At 48.1% G+C, this 27,013-nt stretch overlaps 1 protein-coding gene across 1 annotated transcript; it reads right to left on the minus strand.

Annotated features, from left to right (window-relative positions):
• LOC120023147 (protein ELYS-like) lies at positions 1-26,959 on the minus strand. Its single transcript, XM_038967142.1, has 36 exons — positions 26,714-26,959; positions 21,800-21,929; positions 21,226-21,479; positions 20,918-21,098; positions 20,567-20,774; positions 20,362-20,478; positions 16,765-16,849; positions 16,040-16,190; positions 15,624-15,756; positions 15,177-15,358; positions 14,536-14,597; positions 14,266-14,394; positions 13,998-14,088; positions 13,628-13,717; positions 13,223-13,363; positions 12,920-13,024; positions 12,602-12,698; positions 12,237-12,360; positions 12,007-12,063; positions 11,612-11,755; positions 10,763-10,953; positions 10,515-10,659; positions 9,055-9,186; positions 8,673-8,820; positions 8,230-8,380; positions 7,975-8,082; positions 7,605-7,761; positions 7,086-7,292; positions 5,952-6,744; positions 5,282-5,387; positions 5,083-5,198; positions 4,617-4,852; positions 2,406-4,470; positions 2,121-2,218; positions 1,736-1,815; positions 1-1,567 (listed from the first exon to the last, which is right to left on the minus strand). Exons 2-36 carry the CDS (start codon positions 21,918-21,920, stop codon positions 1,378-1,380), a joined length of 7,395 nt encoding a protein of 2,464 aa, XP_038823070.1. The 5' UTR covers positions 21,921-21,929; positions 26,714-26,959; the 3' UTR covers positions 1-1,377.
• Positions 26,960-27,013: the final 54 nt, after the last annotated feature.

Raw genomic sequence — 27,013 nt, forward strand, 5'->3', positions numbered from 1 at the left:
TTAAGTTCAGCCCACCTTTAATGAAATACTTCCGCTTTTACCATATTGTCAGTCACTGAAGACATTCTACATTCATCTGAAAATAGCGTTCGGCTGGTCAAATGACCTTAAAAGCAAACAGGCCTCATCACCCCCAGTGGATTGATTCACTGTGCAGGTTATGTACATGTTAGTGATACAGTACATTATAGGAAAATAACCCCAAACAAACCAAATTAGTGTGAAATGATCTTAAAAAAAAACAGCAAATTAACTTTACAAAATTGTCTTTTAAGGCTGACATCGGCAATATGATTATGAGACAAACATTATTGAAAAATTGAAAAGCTACAACAGAACCGGCCCAAGCTGGTTACCTTCCTGCAATTGTACACATTTTGCCCTGTATGATTTACATTAACATTTTAGTCAGTCATTTAACAAACGCTCTTATGCCATTATAATGACTTCTGAGTGAAAGTGACTAACGAAATTCATGGGGGGCCCCCTGGGCATGTTCCCTGTGTGTCCGATCAGTAATTCAACCATGATTACTACAAGTTTAGATTGCTGGACTAATTTAACAATCTGAACAAATGTAGGTGACATGGGCTAATTGAGTGACAGAGAAAAAATGTTGGACGACCACATTTCGAAATTACACCTTGTGTATTGTTCTATTGTAACTCTTAACACTAAGTTGAGACCCCTATCAATAAAATTGGGGTCGGGGCCCCCTAGCGGCCGCGGGGCCCTAAGCGTTCTCTTAGTGGCTAGGGCCGGCTCTGCACTACAAATAAAATCAACAGATCATTCACAAGTATTCAACTTTATTCATAACATAGCAAAAGAGACCATTACCATAGCCATCAATTAATATAAATGTACGAATTCTCCAGAAAAAAAAGACGATTTTTTTGTTGTTCAAATACCGGTCTTCCTCCCTGTAAACATTACAATAATTTATATAAAATTATTATATCAATCTCCCAAATTAAATCTGATTATTCATTTAAAAAAATGTTCTCCACTGGTTTGTTTGTCTTCTTAAATATAAAACAGCAGGCTGCAAAAGTTCTTAAAAGAAAGGCGGAGAATAAAATCGCTTCCTAGGAGTAGAGGTAAAAGCTTCAAGGAAAGATACGAGTCCAGTCCACGGGTGCATCTCTATAGTCTAAAGTGGATTCCTCTCCGTCTCCTTTCCTTCATCTGCATTGACATGTATTGGAAATACCCAGTAGGCACCATACTCTCCTCCTCCTCCCCCCCCTTCCTATTTTTCAGAGCAGTTCAGATGAAGGAAAGGAGATGAAGACGCACCCCCCATGAGTTCTGACCGAGTCTGGAAGACTCCCAAGTTGATGCTGTAGTTTTGTTCAGGGTGAAAATGGCATCCGATCATAGCTTCTTCCGGCGGGTGACTGGTTTGAGGAAGATGGCCTCCAGCACTCGTTTACGTCGGAGGTTCATCCGGGGGGCTTCGTTCTCCGCCACCACCCTCCTCCTCGTGGCACGCTCGGCCGGGCTGGGCATGGGAGAGACCAGATCCACCTTGGCTGGGGTAGGGGACGCCGGGGCTGCTTTGGGCCTGAGGGAGTGTTAGGGAGAAACAGTCATCTTGTTGTGACTTCTGGAATAAACACAGCCGAGGGAGTGGGGTAGGAGCATTCACATTGCAGATGGTGTGCTATTCTGAGGACAGATAGGGGAAGAAATCGAGAGAAAACACAGAGGGCTGTATGTCAAGAGGACTTACTTGGTTGTTCGTCTCTTGGTTGTTCTGGTTTTAGCAGCCGCCATCTCGATCTCCACATCCTCTCCTGACGAGTTCTTGTCCTGAGCAACAGGAAGATACACACAGCAGAGACCAAGCTTGAATATGACTTTGACCAACAGCAACCTGACATGTACCTAAAGACCACATCCCAGGTCCATTTCAACCCCTAGCTCCTTCTGTGTTCACAGCTCTGAGAGGACGGGATAGTTGAGCAAAATATGGCAAAGGCACCACTAATCGTATTGGAGGGATATGCGGAGCCACCGTCATCACCACCATGGAGGCTGTGGAGGAAAATGAAACACGGCCAGTCCTGTGTCTTGTCTAACGGTTAGTTTCAGTCTAAAGGATGTGACCAACTGACCTGGTTAGCAGGGCGTGCTGCGCTGGCGTCCGGTCGCCTGGTACGGGTAATGGGTGGCGCAGACACGTCATTCTGACCGGGCGACTCTGCTATCCTACCTGTCACAGACAGAAGGTCATGCCAAACGTAAGAGACAGCCAAAACATAAATATTCCTCTACAAAGTTTGACGTTGTGGTCCAGGCCCGGTTACTGTAATGCGCTTTGTGACAACTGCTGATGTAAAAAGCGCTTTTTAAAATACATTAGTGTGATTTGATTGTGGTGAAGACGTGGAGCTCCTAACCTCTAGTTCTCCTCCGAGGTGGTGAGTAGATGAATGAGTCCCTGACAGGGTTTCCCTGGTCGGCCTCGGACACCATCATCTCCACAATCGGGGGTGGAGAGGGCGCCCGCTGACCCTGCGACTTGATACCTCTTCTATTGGCTCGCACCATCTCCGTGACGACCAAGGTCTCACCCACTTCCCGTTTGGCCTCCTCGTCGTGGAGTCTCTTGATGAGGGCGTCGGCCACAGGTGTTCCGGAGTCCACCTCCAGGGGCGTCTCCAACAGGGGCAGGTCCTCCTCCTGGTGGTTCCACAGGCGGCTCCTGGTTGGTCGACAGAACGACACAGGGGCATCTTTTGTCTTCTCAGCGGTGCCTTCGCCCCTCGTCTTCCTAAGGCTGCGGGGAGGGTCCACGGTGAACACTTCCTCTTCCTTGGTGAAGAGGGCGAGGGTCACACCCCTTCGGGTCGACTTGCGGGTCACCCTGCCTGGACTGCTGGTCTGCTTTTTGTCCTCTTCATCGTTTGGCTTCTCTTCCTCAGGGACCGCTGGCTGAGTCTGGGTGGCTGGGGTCTTGGTTCCAGTTCGGCTCTTCCTAGCACTGCGTGTAACCGACAGCGCTGACCCCTTGCTGGCTGTTTCATCCATGGCTGTTGGTTCCTCTTCGCCCTCCACCTGGGTGTTCCTGGTCCGCCGGGTTCCCGTCCTCGGAGTGGCCTTCTGTTGGGTGCGCCGTTTGGCCCGGGTGGGCTTGGAGTTGACCACAGCAGCCTCTGTGATGAGGACCGAGACCTCTTCCTCTCCTTTCCTCTCCTCCTCTCTCCGAGGCTCGGGTTCTGGCTGGCGTTCGGTTTTCCGAGCGCTCCGTCGAGGGGTGACGGGAACTCTGGAGTCCTGGCCGTGACGGCAACTCCTGGTGATCCGTCTGGGTGTGGCCGGGACCTGAGAGTCCGTCTCCATCTCAGTCTGTCCTGCCAGCCTCTCGTCACCCTCTGACCCAGGTCTCTCTGGCTCCACTGAGGTGAACTTCACCGTCTTCCTCTGCATGGTGGCCCTGCGCGTCGGGGTGGGCGGGGCTTTCCTGACCTCCAAGGTTTCAGACACAGACTGGATGTTGCGAGGCTTGATGGGCTCCCTCTCCTCCTCACTTGCTGTAGAGAGCTTTGCGGTTTGAGGGGTAGCCACAACGCTTATGGCTTCTCCCTGGGCAGGTTCATGGTTGTCTGACTGGATGGGTCCTTTGCTTTCTACCTGAGGCAGAGGCTGGTCTGCAGGGACAGCGACAGGCTCCTCCATCTCTTTCTCAGCATCCAGCTCAACGACATCAGCCTTCATCTCCTCCTCTTGACTCTGAGCACACGGGACAGTCTCCTCTTCCATGGTCACTTCATCTGTTCCCTTCCTCGCTCTGCTGGGCTGCTCGTTCTCAACCAGGACTGGTGAAGGCTCTTCTGCTTCGGTTGGTTCAGCAGGGATCTCATCTGGCTCTTCTACATTGTCTACGTCAACATCATCTTCAGCTGATCTGGTTGGTTCAGTCCCGGTCAGTTCATCTTCAGCCACCGCCTCAAAGGATTCAGGCAGGACGTCTGTGACTTGAGGAACATTCTCCTCTGACAAAGCCTCAGGTCCATCAGTCTCTGCCTCCGTCCAGCTATTAAAGTTTGCCTCCAAGGTGTCCATCCCCTCCAGGATGTCTATCTCAGCCCCCTGTTCCTCCTGGGGATCAGCCTCAGCAAGGGGGATGTCCTGGTCGTCTGTGCCCAGGCAGATGACCTCCGGGTCAGCAGCAGTCAGATGCTCAGTGGGTTCTAGTGGTACCTCCAGTGGTACAGGGCCTGCATTCCCATCCTCAGCCTCCAGCATAAGAGAGAAGCTGCTGTGGGCTTCAGAGAGGGGTACCTCTGGCTCACTACCTTCCCCCACCTCGGTTAGCGCCAGGTGGACTCCGTCTGCCTCCAGCAGCTCCAGAGGAACCAGCAGGGTGGTGGAGGGCTTCAGCTCCGTGTAGCAGACCCCCTCGTCTTCTGCTGCCCCCAGCCTGATCATCACCACCTCCCCGTCCATGTCATCCTCCACCATCTGTAGGGGAAACACACAGAGAGACGCATGAGAACTTTTATAGAGCACAATCTAGGTTAACAATCACAAAACAAGAGAGAACAGTCACCCACAGTATTTAGGTCTACACACCGCTTATGAGTTAGAATTTCATAAGACCGCTTTACTTTTAGGTCTGCCTCTGGGGTGACCAATGAGAGCACGGCTGCGTCCTGCTCCGATAGGTCAGACAGGAACTGGGGCTGTAGGGGCAGGGGGGCTCGCTGCCTCCCGTTCCCCTGCACCTCCTCGATGATCTCCACCTCACTGCCAGAGTCCTCAGCAGGGGCGTCTGACGACGACGACTCTTCATCCTCCGACGCAGCACTAGAGAGTTCCTCACTGTCGTTCAGGCTCACCACAGCTACAGGGAGGGGGGAAGAGATCCATCAATTACAGAGTCACTGATACAGGACAACAAAAAGTAACAAGCTATTCTGAACATTTCACATCATTATAGGTGCCACCTCCGCTGCCGGCCAATCAGAACACATAATCCTTTGTGATTGTAGCTTGTTCAGTTGGCCTGCGTTAGATCTCTGATCGCATGACCTAGGGTCAAGGGGTAAAGGTCACAAGCAAGAGGTCACTCACAGTGGGAGTCGGTTCCGGTGGGGTCTGACGAGGCTACAGACTTCTGGGTGTTGAGGGTCGGGGGGCCGGCTATAAGGGCAGGCTCCTCCTCCTCTACCCCGCCACACACCAGTTCACTGCACAGGGGGGAGAGGTTTAATATCAATGAATAGTTGTAAACACATACACACCCAATGCTGTTGTTGGGATGCGCTTTCACCTGTTGAAGGAGGTCCAGTTATCAGAAGTCTCATGGATGCACGAGTGGGTCAGGGGTGGAGACAGGTCACTGCCAAATAGATGGCACTCTACAAACTCGTCCAGTTCTACAAGAGGTAGCGCGAGAGGGAGGGAAAAGGCACAAGAGAGGGGTTCAACAAGGTCATCATCATTATGCATAGGTTAAAAATCAACTGCATCGAGATCAGTCTTCTCTGTGTAAAACTCGTCTAAGCGTCATATCGTATGCTGTTAGGTTTAGCTCCGTCAGCTTTTCCCACTGTGGTTATATCAGAGTTCCCTGCACTGAGCTCCACTCACAGGCCCTTTGCACATTATCAAAGTAAAAATCACTTGAAATGGTTGCGCCCTTGGCTTGTACTGTGTGGAAGCTCTAAACTGTGCAAGACTCCCTAAAACCATTTAACGTTTTTGATCGTCTTGGGTCATTTTAACCCATCCCTTCAATTGAAAACCTCAACCTTGTGCTGGGATGCACGCTCAATTTGGGTGTTCCCTTTGACTCAAGACTACTCCCAAGAGAAAAAATTAACACACTATATATTCACAGAGCTGAAACCAAGCAGGACATGAATGCAATGTTTTTAAATTTGGCCGCTGGAGCAGCTGTAAATTCTTCCTAGCGGAGTCCTCACAAGGGGAACCCTCACCTGTATGTTCCATGGCTTCCACTGGTTCAATTGGTGCAGTGGGTTGTGATTCATCCTCTTGAGTCTCCTCTACCACCATCGCCACCTCTGGCTTCTGGTCAAGGTTCAGTTCCTCAAACACTTCCGTGTCAGGAGTCAGTACTACTTCCTGTGTGAGCCTTGGTTCCACTACAATTTCCTCATCCTGTTTAGCCTCAGGCTCTTCTTGTTTGGGGTTGACCTCCATCTCCTCTACTTCCTGGTCTGACTCCTGATCTACAGCCACTTCCTCTTGGCTGTTGACTGGCTCTTCCTTTACTTCCTGCCCTTCCTCCACAGACTGGAGGAGAGTTGGCTCATTGGCTGTTGCGGGCTGGACTTCTGGTACTGCTGGAGTTTTGAGGTTAACCACCACTTCCTCTTCGTCTACGACTTCATTGGCTGGCTGTTTAAGCGCCTCCTCCCTCTCCAGGTCTTCAGGGAGAGGTGCATCATGGAACTCAAGGGTGGTGTCTATTGATAGGACAGAGGCCTGGCTCGTTTCCAGGCCCAGGCTGAGTCGTCCTGGCAACGTGGTTACCACAACGACCTCTTGACCAGAGGAGCCGCTCTCAGACTCTCCTTTCTCTGGTGAGGGCTCGCAGACCGGTGATGGCTGGAACTTCACATGTGTCACCATCACCTCATCCTCCTCTAACTCTTCATCATCATCCTCATCAGCAGCAACTGCAGTGTGTGATGTCCAGGCCATCAGTCCAGCCTTGGGCAGTGGGGAGCCTCTGGTCAGCAAACTAATTTCATTCTCTGTTGCGATCTGTACAAAATAACAGAAATCATTAACACACACAAGGGATAAGTATCTGAACGGTCCATGTTTGTTTACAAGAAGAAATCTCAGAATTCTAGGGGCCGGCAGGTAGCCTAGTGGTTAGAGTGTTGGGCCGGTAACCGAAAGGTTGCTAGATCGAATCCCCGAGCTGACAAGGTAAAAATCTGTCGTCCCACCCCTGAACAAGGCAGTTAACCCACTGTTCCTAGGCCGTCATTGTAAATAAGAATTTGTTCTTAACCGACTTGCCTAGTTAAAAAAGGTTAAATCATAACATTTTTAAAAATAATGTTGCTAAATGAGGCCCAGTGGTCCGGGTGTCTTACCCCATTGCTCCAGCGGAGGGGGCCTTTCTCTGGCATGGCCGTCTCCTTGATGAAGGTGATGCGGCTCTCCTTGGGGCGTGGCGGGGGGGTGACAGAGCGCCCAGGAGAGGCAGTGGGGGTGGCCATGGGGCGCAAGCTGCTCCTCAGGATGGATTGGGGGGTGAAGGCCGAGAACACGGGGCCGGATGCCGCCAGCGCTCGCGCTCGCTACGGAAAGAGAATAACCATGCAGACAGTGGCGTTCAAACAAACAAATTCGTTCAAAATGGAGGAAACGTTACAATGGTATCCGGCTGCAGCAGGCAGGCTCATGTCTCAGGCACAGTGGTATCCCAGACCATGTGACTTCTAGTTGGAGTTAATTTCCAACCTAGCTTGAAAATCCTATAAAACTAGGGGTCACCCCCGTATATCGGGTCACCCCCGTGCCAGTGAGCCTCAACAGTGCCTTGGAATGGATGTGAGAGCCCGTGTGACAACGGGGACGGTCGACGCCCTTCCCCTTGGTCGGTGTCTCACCTTGACCACCTGTGGGGTATGCAGCAGACTAAGCTCGGGGGCCTTGTTGATGCTTTTTGGGGGGTTCCAGGAGGTGGCCGACCTGGGGGGCGTCAGCAGTGGCCATGAGCCCTCCGGGGAAGTGGTCTGAGAGGGGTGCACCACCAGTTCTAGCAGCCTGGGGGCAGGAAGAGGAAGTTAAGAAAGCATGTCAGATGTATCAAAACCATCACGTCAAAGCCCTCTATACAATAGAGCATCTTCCATACAAGCACACACACTTGAGAAACATATACATAACGAGAACTTCCACCCACATCTCCCATGAACATCAATGTATTATTTATTAGACGCAAAAATGTCAAGTTTGGGGTTTGGCCCCGTGTCGTACCTGGACTTCCTCTTGGAGGTCATGGTGATGGGCATGCCCACGAAGGCCTCGGACAGATCCCGGGAGGGGAACAGGGGGCTGGGGCACAGTACCTCTGCTGCACTGGGGCTGGGTGGTGTGGAGAGTGGACAACCATTCAATGAACAGAGATACAAAACTAGTGATGGAAAACCCCATCTCTACCACTTCCCATTCACATCTTAGAGCCAAACTAAAGGATACGGGTGGGTTTGGGACAGGAATGAGCGGTCTCACCTCTTGAATGGGGAGGACTGGGGCGTGGGGTTCCCTCCCACCCACACCTCCTCGATCTTCGACAGGACTTTGTTGATGAACGCTGCTCTGGTCAGCACGCTCTCATTGGCCGACCGCTTGGCGATGGTCGACAGCGGCTGTGGTCGCGACACTGTAGGAAGAACACACGAGGAAGTCAAGGGTCACGGAAAAACATACACAACACATCCATTTTATACAAAAGGAATCAATGCATCCAAAACAGAGGCTGAAGGTCATAGTTCGTTCCACAGAATAGAAGGCTGTGACACAAACACACTTGCTCCAATCCAATTCACTTGATGGTTGAATCCGAACAGAAGTACCACCAACATCCAAGTCAAGCGTATTCTAGTCTGTTGAACACTGAAAGTGTGTGTACAGAGTAGTTAATGAGAAGCTAGAAGTTGGGTGAGATCCCGTACCCTCTCTGAGGATGGTGGCGGGGTGGTGGTACGGCTTAGACCTCTCAGTGGCCAGCTTCCTCTGGATCCGAGGGAGAACTTTCCCGTACTGGTCCAGGATAGAGTTCCTCGTGTGGGTTCTCTCCTTCAACTTGGGATCCCTCTCATTCTGGAGAACCGATATATGAACGGAATGGAAACATACAGAAACACCGCACAATAACGCAACTGTCGTCTCAACACGACCGTAACCCATGTTGGTGTTACTTGATTTACTTATTTCTAACACTTGTATTCTTCTCATTCCAACTTTTTACAGCATTTCTAGTTGTATATTTGAGCATGAAGTGTATTAATGAGTTAGACTTACTTGAAGTTTATTCAAATGTAAATGTGTACGTACCACCATGTTCATCTTGAGGGTGTGGTTGAGCTGCAGGGCGGGGACGTAGTTGGCCTGCTGCAGGTAGTGCACCATCAGAAGCTCCCTGTTCTGGAGACCCCCTGTAACCTGTAGGAACCTCTCCAAGCACTCCTACACACACACACACCTTCAAGGACGGGATAGGCACAACATCTAAACACAATAACTGTCTTTTTTATTTTTATGATGAGCATTCCGCGAGCAACGCCAGGGTTCTGGGTTTGATTCGCACCGAGGCCACCAATACCAAAATGTATGCACTCACTGTTGTAAGTCACTTTGGATACAAGCGTCCACTAAATGGCATAATATATTGCATTATATATTTAGGAAATGTACACTGAACAAAAATATAAAATGCAACATGTAAAAGTGTCGGTTCCCTGTTTCATGAGCTGAAATGAAATATAATCCATCCACCTGACAGTTGTGGCATATCAAGAAGCTGATTAAACAGCATGATTATTACACAGGTGCACCTTGTGCTGGGGACAATAAAAGCCCACTCTAAAATGCGTGGTTTTGTCAAACACCACAACGCCAAAGATGTCTAAAGTTTTTAGGGAGCATGCAATTGGCATGCTGACTCGAGGCATGTCCACCAGAGCTGTTGCCAGAAAATGCAATGTTAATTTCTGTACCATAAGCTGCCTCCAACGTCGTTTCAGAAAATTTGGCAGCACGTCCAAGCCGGCCTTACAACAGCAGACCATGTGTATGGCGTTGTGTGGGCGAGCGGTTTGCTGATGTCAACGTTGTAAACAGAGTGCCCCATGGTGGAGGTGGGGTTATGGTATGGGCAGTCATAAGCTACTGACAATGAACACAATTGATCTTGAGGCCCATTGTCATGCCACTCATTCGCCGCCATCACCTCATGTTTCAGCGTGATAATGCACAGCCCCATGTCGCAAGGATCTGTACGTAATTCCTGGAAGCTGAAAATGTCCCAGTTCTTCCATGGCCTGCATACTCAACAGACATGTCACCCATTGAGCATGTGTGGGATGCTCTGGATCGACAGCATGTTCCAGTTCCCGCCAATATCCAGCAATTTCGCACAGCCATTGAAGAGGAGTGGGACAACACTCCACAGGCCACAATCAACAGCCTGAACAACTTAACGTGAAGGAGATGTGTCACACTGCATGAGGCAAATGGTGGTCACACCAGATACTGACTGGTTTTCTGATCCACGCACCTACCTTTTTTTTTAAGGTATCTGTGACCGACAAATTCATATCTGTATTCCCAGTCATGTGAAATCCATAGATTAAGGCCTAATGAATTTATTTAAATTCACTGATTTCTTTACATGAACTGTAACTCAGTAAAATCTTTGAAATTGTTGTATTTACATTTTTTTGTTCAGTATAATTTAGCTTCCTGGTTTCAGTCACCCTGTCAGAAAGGAAACCCAGGGGAACATGGCATCGTACCTGTTCAGCGAGACCCAGAGGCAGTTTGAGCAGCTCCTTCATGAGACCCAGCTCCTGACAGGTCTCGTAGAGGAACCGTAACAACTCCTCCGCGTTCAGGCGGTTGGAGTGCTGCCTCAGCAAGGCCAACGCCTCCACCAGACACCTACACACATGGAGGGGAGGAGGAGAGATCACACACACGTTTATGTTATCAAAACTCACAACGCAGTCACTGTTGGCAAGGATGCCAGGAAACACACCCCCACCTGTTGTGTAGCAACACGGAGAGGCAGAGTTGGGCCTGAGCAGTGGAGGAGAGAGGGGGCTTCATGACGTGGAGGTAGCGTAGGGCGACTCCGTGTTGCCCCTGGCACATTAGAGCCTGCAGGACGCGGCCGTGCTGCCAAACCCACAGGGACGGGGAGGTGGCCGGGTGCAGCAGAAGCTCCAGGGAGTTCTGGAAGGGTCAAAGGGGACAAATGGACGACTGTTTTAGCACTACCAACTATCTACCAACTAATCATTCTAGAAAATATAACAGTATAGGCTGAGGGAACAAAACATTAAGACTACCTGCCCTTTCCATGACATATACTGACCAGGTGAAAGACATGATTCCTGATTTATCTCCCTGATTAAATCCGCTTCAAATCAGACTAGATGAAGGGGAGGAGACAGGTTAAAGAAGGATTTTTAAGCCTTGAGATGGATTGTGTGTGTGTGCCATTCAGAGGATGAATGGGCAAGACAGAAGACGGGTAGTAGGTGCCAGGCACACCGGTTTGTTTTAAGTCCTGCAACGCTGCTGGGTTTTCCACGCTCAACAGTTTCCCTGTGTGTATAAATAATGGTCCACCACCCAAAGGACATCCAGCCAACATGACACAACTGTGGGAGGTATTGGAGTCAACATAAGCCAGCATCCCTGTGGAACGCTTTCGACATCTTGCCCTGACAAATTGAGGCTGTTCTAAAAAGGGGAGGGAGGAGAGTCCAACTCAATATTCGGAAGGTGTTCCTAATGTTTGGTTTACTCTGTGTACATGACAAACACCACATGGGAGTGTATGACAATGCTCATCAATTGTTGTGTGTGTGTGTGTGTGAGTGTGTACCTGGTGGTCGTGGTGGTCCAGCAGCCAGAGGCCCTGCACCAGCTTGACCAGGCCGATGGGGATTGCGAAGGCATTGGGGAAGGACTCCACAGACGCCCCGCTCTTGTTAGAGAAGTACATCACATCCAGCAGCAGGTAGATCACCTGGGGGAGGGGTTAAGGCTCAAACACACAGAAGGGGGATGTTGTGTATCACTATTCAGTGTGTGTGCATGTGTGGTGATTCTGGCACCTGGACATTCTAGTCCAGGTGCTAGAATGTAGAATGTTAGAATGTAGAATGTAGAATGTGGGTTAGGAGTGTAAGGACTGGACAAATCAAATTAAACCAACTCCCGGATATGAATATGTGGTCAAATAAGATGGACGGTGGGAAACAGAGTAGATCAGGATACGAGGGCGTGCTTAGCAGTTTCATCAATGTTTTCCAGGAGGTAAATATCAAGCAGGCCCTGTGGACAGCAGAGAGAAGATGATCAACAAAACCTGCGTTTGTTTTAGCTTTCGTCGTCACATTTCCACATCGGAATGTAAATTCCATGGCATCAGTCAAAGCGTCGGCTCAAGGTGGGATTGTGATAATTTTTGGGCTGTGAGTGAGTATGCCTAGGTACCAAACGCTTACGTGTAGCGTAGGGGGCGGATACTGTCCCGTCCCACCCTCGTCCCGTTTCCACAGGTCAACCAAACGAGCCCCGCATTGGGCGACCAAGCCGTCAATCATCAGGCAATCTGCACACCACTTCCCCCTGAGCAGACGCAGGTGGTTAATTCGGAAAAGCTTTCCGAATTACAGTGTAATTCGCAGTATGCTTAGAACACAAAGACCATTGACACTAATATCAGAGACAAAATTATCTTCATATGCAATATTACTGTACATAACAAAATAACTGAAGTTAAACTTTTCCAGTCTTGTGTCGAGGTGTTTTACTGTTAGTTCTGAACCAGCTCTTTGCAGGTAAACGGCCTGATGTGAACAGCACTCACTTGGACAGTTGCTGCAGCTCCTCTCTGCGGACGGTGTAGTAGTTCTGGATAACTGAGTAGCTGTAGAACGGCCTGGAGATCTGCACAGCGTCCTCATCTGGTTGGGAGGGGGGGGGTCAATTACCACTATTATACATCTGTAACCAGTGGACATCTCTAGGGCTGCATCCAAAACTGTGTCCTATAACCTATGGAGGCCACTACTTTTGGTGTACATGATGAAAGTGGTCTGAAGACTAGTCTCCAAAAAGGGTTCCCTGGAATATGGTCTGACTTCAACACGACAGATGTTTGAATTGCTACAGCACATGGTCTTACCGGAGCCCTCAGGCAGGAGACCGGTCCGACAGAACCATAGGACCACCCGTGCGTACTGGGAGATGAGGCTGGACACCAGGTTCTTATTGAGGAGTCCCAGCAAACCTGTACACAGAAAATCCCTATGATGCCCAACTCTGACACCTCATGACGTGTGAATGTGTTGAGTGGAGGCCACCGCCCTAGTCTCTCCCTCTCGAAATGTTGCTGCTTCACTTGGTCAACGGCCAGCGTGTCGACGCACCCACCCAGCTTCCCATTGAAATTAATTTGCCCCCTACAACAATGCCCCTCGAGCTTTACCTCTCTGAGTGAGTTCCTGTGCCTCGCTGAGCAGACAGTGGAAGATGGTGCTCAGGTTCCCCAGTAGTCTCTGGCTGTGCTGCAGCAGCTGGAGGGTCTGGGGGTCCGTGAAGTTAGACGAGCTGTCAAACAGGGGAGCACCTGGGCAGAGACACGCAGTTAGGAAAGATGGAAGTCAGAAAACACATCCCAAATCTGTTGCGCCAAGAAAAGATTGGAAATCCATAAATGATTCTAGAATTCATTTATTTTTTTAAGTATCTAAAACACAGCCACAAGTTGCTACAGTTACCAAGCAAATACGCAGCTGCGAGTATTAAATAATCTAATGTAAACCAATTCCACAAGAGCTGTGTTGACAGCCAGTGTCATACGGATCACTGTAGCAGGGAAAGAAAAACTCACATATGCCATCCAGCTCTTCCTTGGTGTGAACCACCTTGTCCCAGGCCCACTCCAGAATGTAGCGCAGGTTCACCGCAGAGCCTGGTTGCTCTGTGAAGGCCAACAATGTTACTTCAGAGAAATCCAATCTAGTGGTACATCAATAACCTAAACGGGCTCCCTCTCCTCATCTCCATCTGCACGGATGTGAGTGAACTGGGCTTGGCAAGCAAATTCTGGGCCGGCTTCCACCATTATTGTTTTCACCAGTCCTGTGTCTAACGATCAGTGTATATGTAGTAGAGGAGATGAGGAAAGGAGGCCACCGTGCAGTAATGAGACGCAGCCAGGGTTGATCTAACTAACAGTGTGTCGGTGTGTGTTGTCTCACCTTCAGCGGTCCACTGTTTGATACAGCCAGTGATCAGACCCAGGGAGCTGGTCTCTACCGCCGTGGACAAGATGGCGTTTAACTGCTCCTCCTGAGCAGAGAGAGGAGGGAGAGAGTTTGGCCCATTTACAAAACACACTTCACCGCAGAGCTTTATCCATGACCTCGTAATGCATCCACGTGGAATTACATAGTTCCTAAACTTTTAGACTCTAGAAAGTTGGTCGGACAAACAGGAGCGACCTGTGAAAAGAGGCGGTGTCTGTACCTGAGAGAGGCTGGAGGGCTGCACGTCGGCCAGGCGAGAGGAGAGCAGGCCGGACATCAGGCAGCGGGAGTAGCCGTTTGAGATGACTTCACTGGAGCAGGAAGCAGCCTTCTTCAGGAAGCTCAGAGTCTGAGACAGGAATCACATTAACTGTTTTTGCTAAGATAAAATGATACTGTACGGACTACGGATGACAATAGGATGTTTAGCCAATTTGTTATGACACACGATTATAACATCCATTGTACCTGACAACTAGGGTTAACTCACCTCTTTCTGATAGCCAGAACAAGTTAGGTGCACGAGGCCAGTGTTGAGCAAACAGGTTGCGTCTGTTCCAAGGGAAAAAACAAATTAGCACGTTTAAGACATTAACAAAACTGATCTCAATGGCTCCAAAGAGCTACAAGTATTTCCAATTACTCCAATTACAATTAGTGCAACAAATGTCTCTGAACATAGTCCTCTTCTCAACTGAAGCCTCATCTTTTATAAAACCTTTTACTGTGAGGGTGTTTAAAGCAGGGGTCGGCAACAAGCGGCCCAAAACCTTCCAACGAGTGATTTATTTTGGCCCCCCGCAAAAGCTCTTTAGTGTAGGATTTTCATTTTCCGGCAATTTAAATAATAATAAATAAATAAGACTAAAACCACCAGGAATCCAGCAAAAAAATTGTTTAAGAAATCTGTTCGCAAGAATTCCACAATATAAAAATGTAATCACGGTATGAAATTGCTTAAAAAATATTTAAAAAATATTTTTTGGGGTTTAATTTCAGTCAATTTGCAGTGTTCACATTATTATAATTATGATCCGCTCCAACAAAATCAGCCCTGAATCTAGTTGCCTACCCCTGGTCTAAAGGCTCTTGCAGCGTGTGGGTATTTATGCGTGTGTGTGTGTAACTTGCCGAAGTTGTATGTGGTGGGTTTGAAGAACTGTTCTGGTGGGGGGCAGGTGTAGGGCAGGCCACGGCTCAGGCTGCGCTCGTGCACCAGGATGTCCAGCAGGGGGCAGGGCGACGTCATCTCCGCCACCGTGTCCAAAGACCACACGGCAAGGTAGGGACAGCTGCGCAGAGACTCCCCCGTTCTGACACACACACAAAATCAACCATTGCTGATTTGCAAATAATTTCACATTGACATCAAACAACGTAGACTTGTTTGTAAAAATCTCATCTACAATATATGTGAAAATACATGCAGAAAACACAAGTGAGAACTAATAACAAATAATCTGATTCATAAACGCCTGGCATTATGGGCAGTTGGGCACAACACGAAATTTGAGGCGGAAACCGTGGTCACATTTACATGTGGACTGTTGATGGGACATTTCGATGGCAAAATGCTACCTTAGAGCGTCGGGCATCTGTGCGTGGTACCATCGGTTTATGTCAAAGACGCCGATGTAGGTGGAGGGGTTTCCCTGTCCATAGGCCTTCACCTGCCAGCTGAAGATGGACACGCTAGTGTCTGGAGATGCAACTAACGAGGAGAGAAGGAAGCCTTAGGACTAGCAAAGACCACAATGAAAAAGCAAAAACCACATTCATTCTTTCCCCCTTAGGGTCAGATGAATTAGTGCACACCGTAGAAAATTGTTACGCAACGGACAAGTTCAGGTCTCCGTTTCGGTCCGTTTGGTGTCTAGTAAGTCAATACCACCCAGGTAGGTTACTGAGAGAGTATTTTCTGGTAAATAAGACACCAATCTAATCCTAAACAGAAAGAGATGGGATGAGTTGAGATAAAATGAAGGCAGGGGTACCTTCATTCATACTTTCGTCTCGATCTGGGTGGTGTCGGAACTTCTCAATGGTCTGGCAGCTGAGCAGGCGGGTGTTGGTGGCCTGAGCCCTCAGGGGGAAGGCGGTGCTGCTCAGCTCCTGACTGTACCGCTCCTCACAGTACTCCAGACCCTAGGAGGTGGGAGGGAGAGGTAACGATGGAACGTTTAAAAGGTCTCAAAGCAGTGCATTTTAATATGTCCAAGTAAAAAAGGAGTATGGTTGTGATTGGGAATAACAGGTGACTAAATTAAATCTTTAGGACTGATAAAGCTCCAGAGAGACTTTGAAACAGTCACGCTTTTGGGCTTTAAAAGCATGTTACCAGTCCAAATACTTGACCCAAAGCATTCGGTTGACAGCCCACACTGAGTCTTTCCCAAACAAAGGGGGCATTGAACAGAAGTTGGACCCAGCGCGATCCGCGGCTGGACGCGGGAATAGCTCCTCATTTCATTTAGAAAGAATACGATCCTTGAGGTGAACAATTCTGTATCCATTGGGGGCTCGAAAGAGACCAGAACAGATGGGCCATTTACCAATTACACAGAATAGATCTAGACAATAAGGCTGTGTTTACACAGGCAGCCCAATTCTGATTGTTTCCCTGTAATTGGGCAAAATAACAAACTTGGGTTGCTTGAATAAACTCAGCCTAAGAAGGTAGCTAAGTAAAAACCTAGAAGACGGTTGATATTACGGTTACCTCATAGAATATCTTCCCTGAGGCCAGACACTTCCTCTCACTGAAGGCCAGCTGGAGCAGGTGGAGGCTGACCCCGTCCCCCTCACTAGAGAGAAACAAAATGTACAAAAATTGAAAATAAAACAATTAGCGTAATTTCCCCAAATCTGAAACCCTTATTCAAGGTTTCAAAGACCTCGGATGAGAATAGACGACCCGTCCTATTGGGGGAGGACGCAGTGCTGTGGGTTGGCAGCGCACTACATTGCTGCCTGCCATAAAATGAGGGACAGTGTCTGACAGACCAAACAACCTGTCCTCTATGCAATTGTTATTTTTTACAATTATTTTACCCCCTTTTTTCTCCCCAATTTCGTGGTATCCAATTGGTAGTAGTTACAGTCTTGTCTCGTCGCTGCAACTCCCGTACGGACTCGGGAGAGGCGAAGGTCGAGAGCCATACGTTCTCCGAAACACAACCCAACCGCACTGCTTCTTGACACAATGCACATCCAACCCGGAAGCCAGCCGCACCAATGTGTCGGAGGAAACACCGTACACCTGGCGACTGTCAGCGTGCACTGAGCCCGGCCCGACACAGGAGTCGCTAGTGCGTGATGAGCCAAGGATATCCCTGCCGGCCAAACCCTCACTAACCCGGACGACGCTGGGCCAATTGTGCGCCACCCAATGGGCCTCCTGGTCACGGCCGGCTGCGACAGAGCCTGGGCTTGAACCCAGAATCTCTGGTGGCACAGCTAGCACTGCAGTGCCTTAGACCACTGAGCAACCCGGGAGGCCTATGCCATCGTTATTTTGACCCTTGATTATTGCTGTTACTATTGTCCCGTTGACAATATTGATGATTATTAATATTATAATTATGTTAATATTGTAAATTAGTACGCTTTGGCAATATATACACTACCATTCAAAAGTTTGGGGACACTTAGAAATGTCCTTGTTTTTGAAAGAGAACCACTTTTTTCTCCATTGAAATACAGTGTAGACATTGTTATTAATGTTGTAAAATATTAATGTTGCTGGAAACAGCAGATTTTTTTAATGGAATATCTACATAGTGGGCCTCAGATAATGGGCCTCTGTACGCCTATGTAAATATTACATTTAAAAAATCTGCCATTTCCATCTACAATAGTCACTTAACACTGTATTTGTGATCAATTTGATGTTATATTAATAAATGTACAAAAAATTGATTTTATTTCATAAACAAGGACATTTCTAAGTGACCCCAACCTTTTGAATGGTAGTGTACATTTTATGTAATGCCAATAAAGCAAATTGAGAGAGAGGGTGTATTAAAAGGCAGCAAATACACCAAGTCATGTATTTGCAAGAGGTGGTTAATACTACATGGGTATTAATGCAAAAATAAAGGCAAATCCTGAGTTGAACAGTGTGATGTGACCGCAGTGTACCACAGCTGCATTTACCGGACTGAGGCTAAGTTTGCATACAAGCTGTGAAATGCGGAGCTTCCACTATACTGCTTCAACTGATCTAGTACTCTCAGACATGTGAACACCAAAGGGGCTGGGAACCCACATTTTTTATTTCACCTTTATTTAACCAGGTAGGCCAGTTGAGAACAAGTTCTCATTTACAACTGCGACCTGGCCAAGATAAAGCAAAGCAGTGTGACACAAACACAGAGTTACACATGGAATGAACAAACGTACAGTCAATAACACAATAGGGAAAAAATCTATATACAGTGTGTGCAAATGAGGTAAGATTAGGGAGGTAAGGCAATAAATAGGCCGTAGTGGCGAAGTAATTACAATTTAGCAATTTACACCGGAGTGATAGATGTGCAGAAGATGAATGTGCAAGTCGAGATGCTGGGGTGCAAAGGAGCAAAAATAAATAAATAATAATAATAATAATAATAATAATAATATGGGGATGAGGTAGTTGGATGGGCTATTTACAGATGAGCTATGTACAGGTGCAATGATCTGTGAGCTGCTCTGACAGCTGATGCTTAAAGTTAGTGAGGGAGATGAGTATCCAGCTTCAGTGATTTTTGCAATTCGTTCCATTCATTGGCAGCAGAGAACTGGAAGGAAAGGCGGCCAAATGAGGCTTTGGGGGTGACCAGTAAAATATACCTGCTGGAGCACGTGCTACAGGTGGGTGCTGCTATGGTGACCAGTGAGCTGAGATAAGGCGGGGCTTTACCTAGAAAATACTTATAGATGACCTGGAGCCAGTGGGTTTGGCGACGAATATGAAGCGAGGGCCAGCCAACAGGTCGTATATGGGGCTTTGGTGACAAAACGGATGGCACTGTGATAGACTACATCCAATTTGTTGAGTAGAATGTTGGAGGCTATTTTGTAAATGACATCACCGAAGTCAAGGATCGGTAGGATAGTCAGTTTTACGAGGGTATGTTTGGCAGCATAAGTGAAGGATGCTTTGTTGCGAAATAGGAAGCCGATTCTAGATTACATTTTTGGATTGGAGATGCTTAATGTGAGTCTGGAAGGAGAGTTTACAGTCTAACCAGACACCTAGGTATTTGTAGTTGTCCACATATTCTAAGTCAGAAATGTCCAGAGTAGTGATGCTGGACGGACGGGCAGGTGCGGGCAGCGATCGGTTGAAGAGCATGCATTTAGTTTTATTTGCGTTTAAGAGCAGTTGGAGGCCACGGAAGGAGAGTTGTATGGCATTGAAGCTCGTCTGGAGGTTAGTTAACAAGGTGTCCAAAGAAGGGCCAGAAGTATACAGAATGGTGTCGTCTGCGTAGAGGTGGATCAGAGAATCACCAGCAGCAAGAGCAACATCATTGACATATACAAAGAAAAGAGTTGGCCCGAGAATTGAACCCATTGGCACCCCTATAGAGACTACCAGAGGTCCGGACAACAGGCCTTCCGATTTGACACACTGAACTCTGTCTGAGAAGAAGTTGGTGAACCAGGCGAGGCAGTCATTTGAGAATCCAAGGCTGTTGAGTCTACCGATAAGAATATGGTGATTGACAGAGTCGAAAGCCTTGGCCAGGTCGATGAATACGGCTGCACAGTATCGTCTTTTGTCGATGGTGGTTATGATATCGTTTAGGACCTTGAGCGTGGCTGAGGTGCACCCATGACCAGCTCGAAAACCAGATTGCATAGCGGAGAAGGTACGGTGGGATTTGAAATGGTCGGTGATCTGTTTGTTAAGTTGGCTTTCGAAGACTTTAGAAAGGCAGGGTAGGATAGATATAGGTCTGTAACAGTTTGGATCTAGAGTATCTCCCCCATTGAAGATGGAGATGACCGGGGCAGCTTTCCAATCTTTGGGGATCTCAGACGAAACGAAAGAGAGGTTAAACAGGAAAGTAATAGGGTTTGCAACAATTGCGGCGGATAATTTTAGAAAGAGAGAGTCCAGATTGTCAAGCCCAGCTGATTGGAGTTGAAACTGTTCCATCAGCTCCATTGTGCCGGGCAAGTAAAAACAAGCACACCTTTTTTGAAATACACATTGCACGCAGATCTGGTGTGTGCAGTACACACTACGACCCCTTCCAAGAGGCCTCGAGCTTTGCGGCCCAGGCAGGCAGGCAGACCGGCAGGTGGAGAGGGAAGGAGAACTTACTGGTCCTGGGCAGACTGGACAGCCCACAGGTAGCAGCAGTTACGGGGGTCGTTCTCTGGCTCCTGGAAGGTGAAGGCGTACACTGGCACCCTTCCGCCCTCCAGCTGAGAGTGATACCTGGGGGAGAACACAGAGGCCATCAGACCAACCCACACAGCTACATCTGTGGCTTTCCCATCACGTCATCACTGGGTCGTCAACTCACTCCTTCTTGAGCGTCTTCATGTTCCAGAGTTGCAGGTATCCGTCGGAGAAGCCCACGGCCAGCTGGTTGGTGCGGGGGATGTACTGCAGGGCCGTGGCCCCCGTGCCCGTGGGGCTGCTCAGCTGCAGACAGAGGTGTCTCCCCTGACGTGTCTCCTGCTCGCGCAGCCGGGGGATTTCAGCCGGGGACTTAGTCACTACCTCCAGGTCTGGAGAGGATGGAGGTTAGAGATAAAAAAAATAAAAAAAACGAAGACACATTGAACACTCTCACACAATCTTCAGAGGGACTGCTGTCCAGTACATTTTAGGTTATGTAAAGTTAAGCACACACACACACGCAAAGGCTGACCTGAGGCCTCCAGCTCGCTCTGGCTGCAGGACAGGTCATCCAGACACAGGTCCACCAGGAGGACGTGTCCCAGGTCCGTGACCACAGCTGCCACACCAAAGAACCAGCGCAGGCTTTGGTGGAGGTGCTGTGTGCTGGCACTGGCCCCGCCATAACTCACCAGAGGCTCGATGGCCGTGATCTGCCAATCAACACATTAGCAGTTAGTCAGTCGACGTCACAATCAATCAAATCAACCGGTCGATGAAAGCGAAAGGAGTGGAGGGTGAGAGAGAAAATGAAAGAGACAGGAAGATGAGAGCACTCACCCTGCCCGGTACGACCACGGCCTTGACCACTCGGGAGATGCCCAGGTCGTAGAGACACAGCATGCTACCCTGGGCCTCCTCCAGGCACACCAGCAGCCCCGTCCTCTTCAGCCAGGAGAAGTCCCTGGCCGCCAGCACGCCTGGGGGGTGCTCCCCCTCGCCGCTAAAGCAGTAGGCGGACAGACGCTCACCCGTCACCGCATGGACCACCTCCAGCTGGGGCCCACATGCCAGCCAGGCCAGCCCGCTGCGACCTGCTCCCAGGGAGAGGGGGGCACGTCAGGGAGGAAGCAGACAGGCTGGTTGACAGTTTATTATAGAACCCCTCCATTTATAAACATGATACTGCATGCTTGGTTTCATTTGTATGATATGAAGACTGAAGAATGCAGGAATGCAAAAGGAGATGGCTAAAGCGTAGACAGGAAACCCAAACTTTCTTTGGTTGTTGTGAAGTTTGTGAATTGAGGGTGCCAACGGTACAGGCCTAATTCGTGTCTATGCCATACTTCCATCCTCTCCAGCAGGGTCAGATGGTGAGCGATGGCCGCCGTGCAGACACACGTCGACTTACCGATGGTGAACTTCCCGCGCAGCACAGAGTCCAGGGTGATCTCATCCTCCCCCAGAGCATCTACAGTCACCCTCGGGAAACGCAGCAGGCTGCTGGTGACCTGGGCAGCCAGGTCACGCATGTTCACTCACTGCACACAAAACATGACAGCGTTACGTACACAAACAAACAAAACATGAAACATTACTTTTGCAATTCTTTAAAAAGTACTTCGTATCGTCCAAACTTTGTGGATGTGACACATACGGGTGTCAAAACCTACAGGGTTCTCGTTGCTTTCTACAGTAGCAACACGCTCCAAGGTTTAGCAACTAAACTCAAATCAGACAACAAGAGAGTGAAAACAGTTTCTCTGTAAGCCTACACTAGATTTCTATCTTTGGGGCTATTGGAGGGGACTCGGGGAGGGGGGACAAGAGAGGTCTTTCAGCGGAGTTATGGTTCCCAGTTGTCAACGGTTTGGGCTCTGGGCCTGCTGGAGTAACAGCTGCAGCCAACACGAGTGTCTGTGCACATGTCCTTGTCTTGGTGCTGAGTAACATGTTGACAGATGTGAATCTAGTAGCCCATTGCCATCCAGTATCATATACAAGTTTGAGCTTTGAGGATGATTCAAACGCTCCTACATGGCATGTTGCTCTGTGTTAACTTTTCACCATGGTTAACTGTTTACCCACTTCATTCCCCATGACAGAAAATGTTATCTTGGGGACCTATCGTAGAGAGCCTTGTATAGATGTACATTCAAGGGTAACTATTCAACAATTGTCAGAGAGCAAGCACAGCTTTCTGTGCCACGGTAGTGCAAAGTTTGACCAAACTCTATTCAAGTATGAGTCCGGCCTAGAGCAAAACAGCGTCTTTCACCAAAGAATTACAAGACTAGCCTTGGAATTTCATAACATGGTCTTTTGTCATGCAAAGGTCAAGGCACCATTGCAAATATCACTAGGCTTCGGCGATATACCGTATACAGGGGTATTTGGAAATAGCCACAGGATGGTTTTACAATACCTACATTTTAATATTTGTAGCTGCTTTTTAAGTAAATGCCTTTACTCAACTTGTGCAATGTTAGGAGATGAAGCAGATTGCGTTCTTCATGTCACCGGTCACATCATTTAACATTATGAAGCTTACGTAGTTTCCAGAACAGTCGAGCCAGTCACGTGTTTGTTTGTCAATACCACAACAGGAGAAAGCGGGAGCAGGTGAGTCCAGCTGTGTATTGAGAGGGGTAGCGTTTTACATTGAAAGTCAAGTGTTTTTTTGCTTTAATAGAGTGATCAGGGACGTGCAACTATAGCTATCCTTGACAGAAAATACAGTAGCGCAAAACATTTGGCAGAAAACAGCTTAAATTCTCATCAGATGGCAACACTGTTTAGCTGGCAGCCACATAAATGAGCTTAAAATGAAAAAGCAGTCTTTCTGCAGAAAACAATGCACCATCATATTTCTAATATTTATTATAAAACGAATGTAACCAGCGGTATTTCCTAATGTTTAGCTTCAAGTTTATTTTGTATTTTACCGGAAGAAAGTAGGCTGGCTGCACAAGGTACTGAAGAAAAGTAGCTACACATCAGTCAGAGTACTGTCTTTTGCTAGATGACAATTCACGAACGGGCATCCTGAGTGGAGAAGAGCAACTAAAGCACAAAATGCATTTGATGCTGAGTAGGGTTGCACATTTTGGGGAATATTCAGTGGAAAGGGAATACTGCGTGATCCTTCGCATCTCCCAAAAACGTTTTGACTTGCTGAGGATGGCTCATAGGCTCAAAAAGTCTCAAATTTGCCCGGATGGCCACCAATTTTTCAACCCTCGTATTGGTCAGCCTGTTGCGTGCTTTAGTGTGTGTGTTCCCAAACAAGGACCAGTTACGCTCTGATGCGGCTGATGTTGGTGGGATTTGGAGGATGGAGGCAACAGGGGAAAGAGCCTCAGATCCACAAAGTCTACACAAGTCAAGGGGTCTGAATACTTTCTAAATGCACTGTGTAAGTATTGTATTTGTTACTCCTAACAATTAACCAGTCGACTAATTGTGGTCAGCCCTAAATCTAACACAATATGATCCCCCGTGACCTTATTAATTCATCCACTTACTTAGATACCTAGCACGTTAAAGTAAACGTGTTAACCCTCGCAAGGCTGCCGGCACAGACGGCATCCCTAGCCGCGACCTCAGAGCATGCGCAGACCAGCTGGCTGGTGTGTTTATGGACATATTCAATCAATCCCTATCCCAGTCTGCAGTTCCCAAATGCTTCAAGAGGGCCACCATTGTTCCTGTTCCCAAGAAAGCTAAGGTAACTGAGCTAAATGACTATCGCCCGGTAGCATTCACTTCCGTCATCGTGAAGTGCTTTGAGAGACTAGTCAAGGATCATATCACCTCCACCCTACCTGACACCCTAGACCCACTCCAATTTGCTTACCGCCCCAATAGGTCCACAGACGACGCAATCACACTGCCCTAACCCATCTGGACAAGAGGAATACCTATTGGTCCCTGGGTCTCGACCCCGCCCTGTGCAACTGGATCCTGGACTTTCTGACGGGACGCCCCCAGGTGGTGAGAGTAGGAGACAACATCTCCACCCCGCTGATCCTCAACACTGGGGCCCCACAAGGGTGCGTTCTCAGTCCTCTCCTGTACTCCCTGTTCACCCACGACTGCGTGGCCATGCACGCCTCTAACTCAATCATCAGATTTGCAGACGACACTACAGTGGTAGGCTTGATTACCAACAACGACGAGACGGCATACAGGGAGGAGGTGAGGGCCCTCGGAGTGTGGTGTCAGGAAAATAACCTCACACTGAACGTCAACAAAACAAAGGAGATGATCGTGGACATCAGGAAACAGCAGAGGGAGCACCCCCCTATCCACATCGATGGGACAGTAGTGGAAAAGGTGGAAAGTTCTAAGTTCCTCGGCGTACACATCACGGACAAACTGAAATGGTCCACCCACACAGACAGCGTGGTGAAGAAGGCGCAACAGCGCCTCTTACATTTACATTTAAGTCATTTAGCAGACGCTCTTATCCAGAGCGACTTACAAATTGGTGCATTCACCTTATGATATCCAGTGGAACAACCACTTTACAATAGTGCATCTAACTATTTTAAGGGGGGGGGTTAGAAGGATTACTTTATCCTATCCTAGGTATTCCTTAAAGAGGTGGGGTTTCAGGTGTCTCCGGAAGGTGGTGATTGACTCCGCTGTCCTGGCGTCGTGAGGGAGTTTGTTCCACCATTGGGGTGCCAGAGCAGCGAACAGTTTTGACTGGGCTGAGGCTCTTCAACCTCAGGTGGCTCTTCAACCTCAGGTGGCTGAAGAAATTTGGCTTGTCACCAAAAACTTTTACAGATGCACACACGAGAGCATCCCGTCGGGCTGTATCACCGCCTGGTACGGCAACTGCTCTGCCCACAACCGTAAGGCTCTCCAGAGGGTAGTGAGGTCTGCACAACGCATCACCGGGGGCAAACTACCTGTATCACCGAGGGCAAACTACCTGCCCTCCAGGACACCTAAACCACCCGATGTCACAGGAAGGCCAAAAAGATCATCAAGGACAACAACCACCCGAACCACTGCCTGTTCACCCCGCTATCATCCAGAAGGCGAGGTCAGTACAGGTGCATCAAAGCTGGGACCGAGACACTGAAAAACAGCTTCTATCTCAAGGCCATCAGACTGTTAAACAGCCATCACTAACATTGAGTGGCTGCTGCCAACATACTGACTCAAATCTCTAGCCACTTTAATAATTAAAAATTGGATGTCATAAATGTATCACTAGTCACTTTAAACAATGCCACTTTATATAATGCTTACATAACCTACATTAATAATCTCATATGTATATACTGTACTCTATATCATCTACTGCATCTTGCCTATGCAGTTCGGCCATCGCTCATCCATATATTTGTATGTACATATTCTTATTCATTCCTTTACACTTGTGTGTAAAAGGTAATTGTGAAATTGTTAGATTACTTGTTAAGATATTACTGAATGGTCGGAACTAGAAGCACAAGCATTTCGCTACACTCGCATTAACATCTGCTAACCATGTGTATGTGATCAATAACATTTGATTTGATACGTCTTGTGTTTGAGCCGTTGAACTACACTGTTTGTATTCAACCATATTCCCAGTCACCTTGCCATGGTTAAATGCGGTGGTTCGCTCTTTCAGTTTTGCGCAAATGCTGCCATCTATCCACGGTTTCCGATTTGGGTAGATCTATCCAGATGATGCTGCTTCACATTTTGCGCAAGAAAACACTATCGGTGTGGTCGAGGCATGAAACACAATACTTCAAAGCAAACGCAGCGTTACATTGGAAATGAATGTCCTTCTGGTGTACTGAAATGGAATAATCGGTACGATCGAGGCGTTCCCTAAAACGGAGGTGTGACAACGACATATTTTGGAGGTATGGCAACGCGAGACTACCAAAGCACAGACATCACGTTAGTTGCAGCACATCTAAAGTAAAATAATGTTGTTCAGGTAAATTGTTTGGTGGAAAATGTGGGGGGGATTATCTAACTAACTTGCACACCACACTAACTAGGTCACTGATGACACTTATATATGTCTTACGTTGACGTTATGATTGTGAGGCGGGTGAATCAAAACCTCGCATGAGGTAGCATTATGCTAACATTAGCTGCCTAACTAACCATCTAACGTTTGCAACCTAACTAAATTAGCTAGCTAACGATAGGTACAAGCCGATTTAGCTAAATGTACTACTCACTTGTGCTTGACAGCTAATCCCCACATTCTACCAACTGGCAGCGTAGTTAGAATACAAAACCTGTTCTAGTTGGCTACCTACCGGTAACTGTACAACAACCGTGACTAGCAAGACGTTAACGTTACCTGTCTGATGTTGTCGACGTACTAAAATGCGGTAATGTCTTTTCGGTTGCGACTCTTCTTCGGCCCTGTCATAATAATACGATTTTCTTCCGAATCCCTTTTGTTTTTGAAGACAAATGTCGATAACCCACAGATATTCTAGTATGAAGGACCGTGTCTTTAACAAGTCTTCTGAACTAGATTAGCTAGCTACAGAACTGTCTTCTTGCTAGAGTTCAACGCGGGCGCCATTTCCATGAAAAGCTAGCTACTGCGCAGCATTGTGAAACTAGCGACATTAAGGTCACGTGATCACGCTTG

Source organism: Salvelinus namaycush, chromosome 28 (genome assembly GCF_016432855.1).
Source record: "Salvelinus namaycush isolate Seneca chromosome 28, SaNama_1.0, whole genome shotgun sequence".
In the NCBI taxonomy this organism is placed as follows: domain Eukaryota; kingdom Metazoa; phylum Chordata; class Actinopteri; order Salmoniformes; family Salmonidae; genus Salvelinus; species Salvelinus namaycush.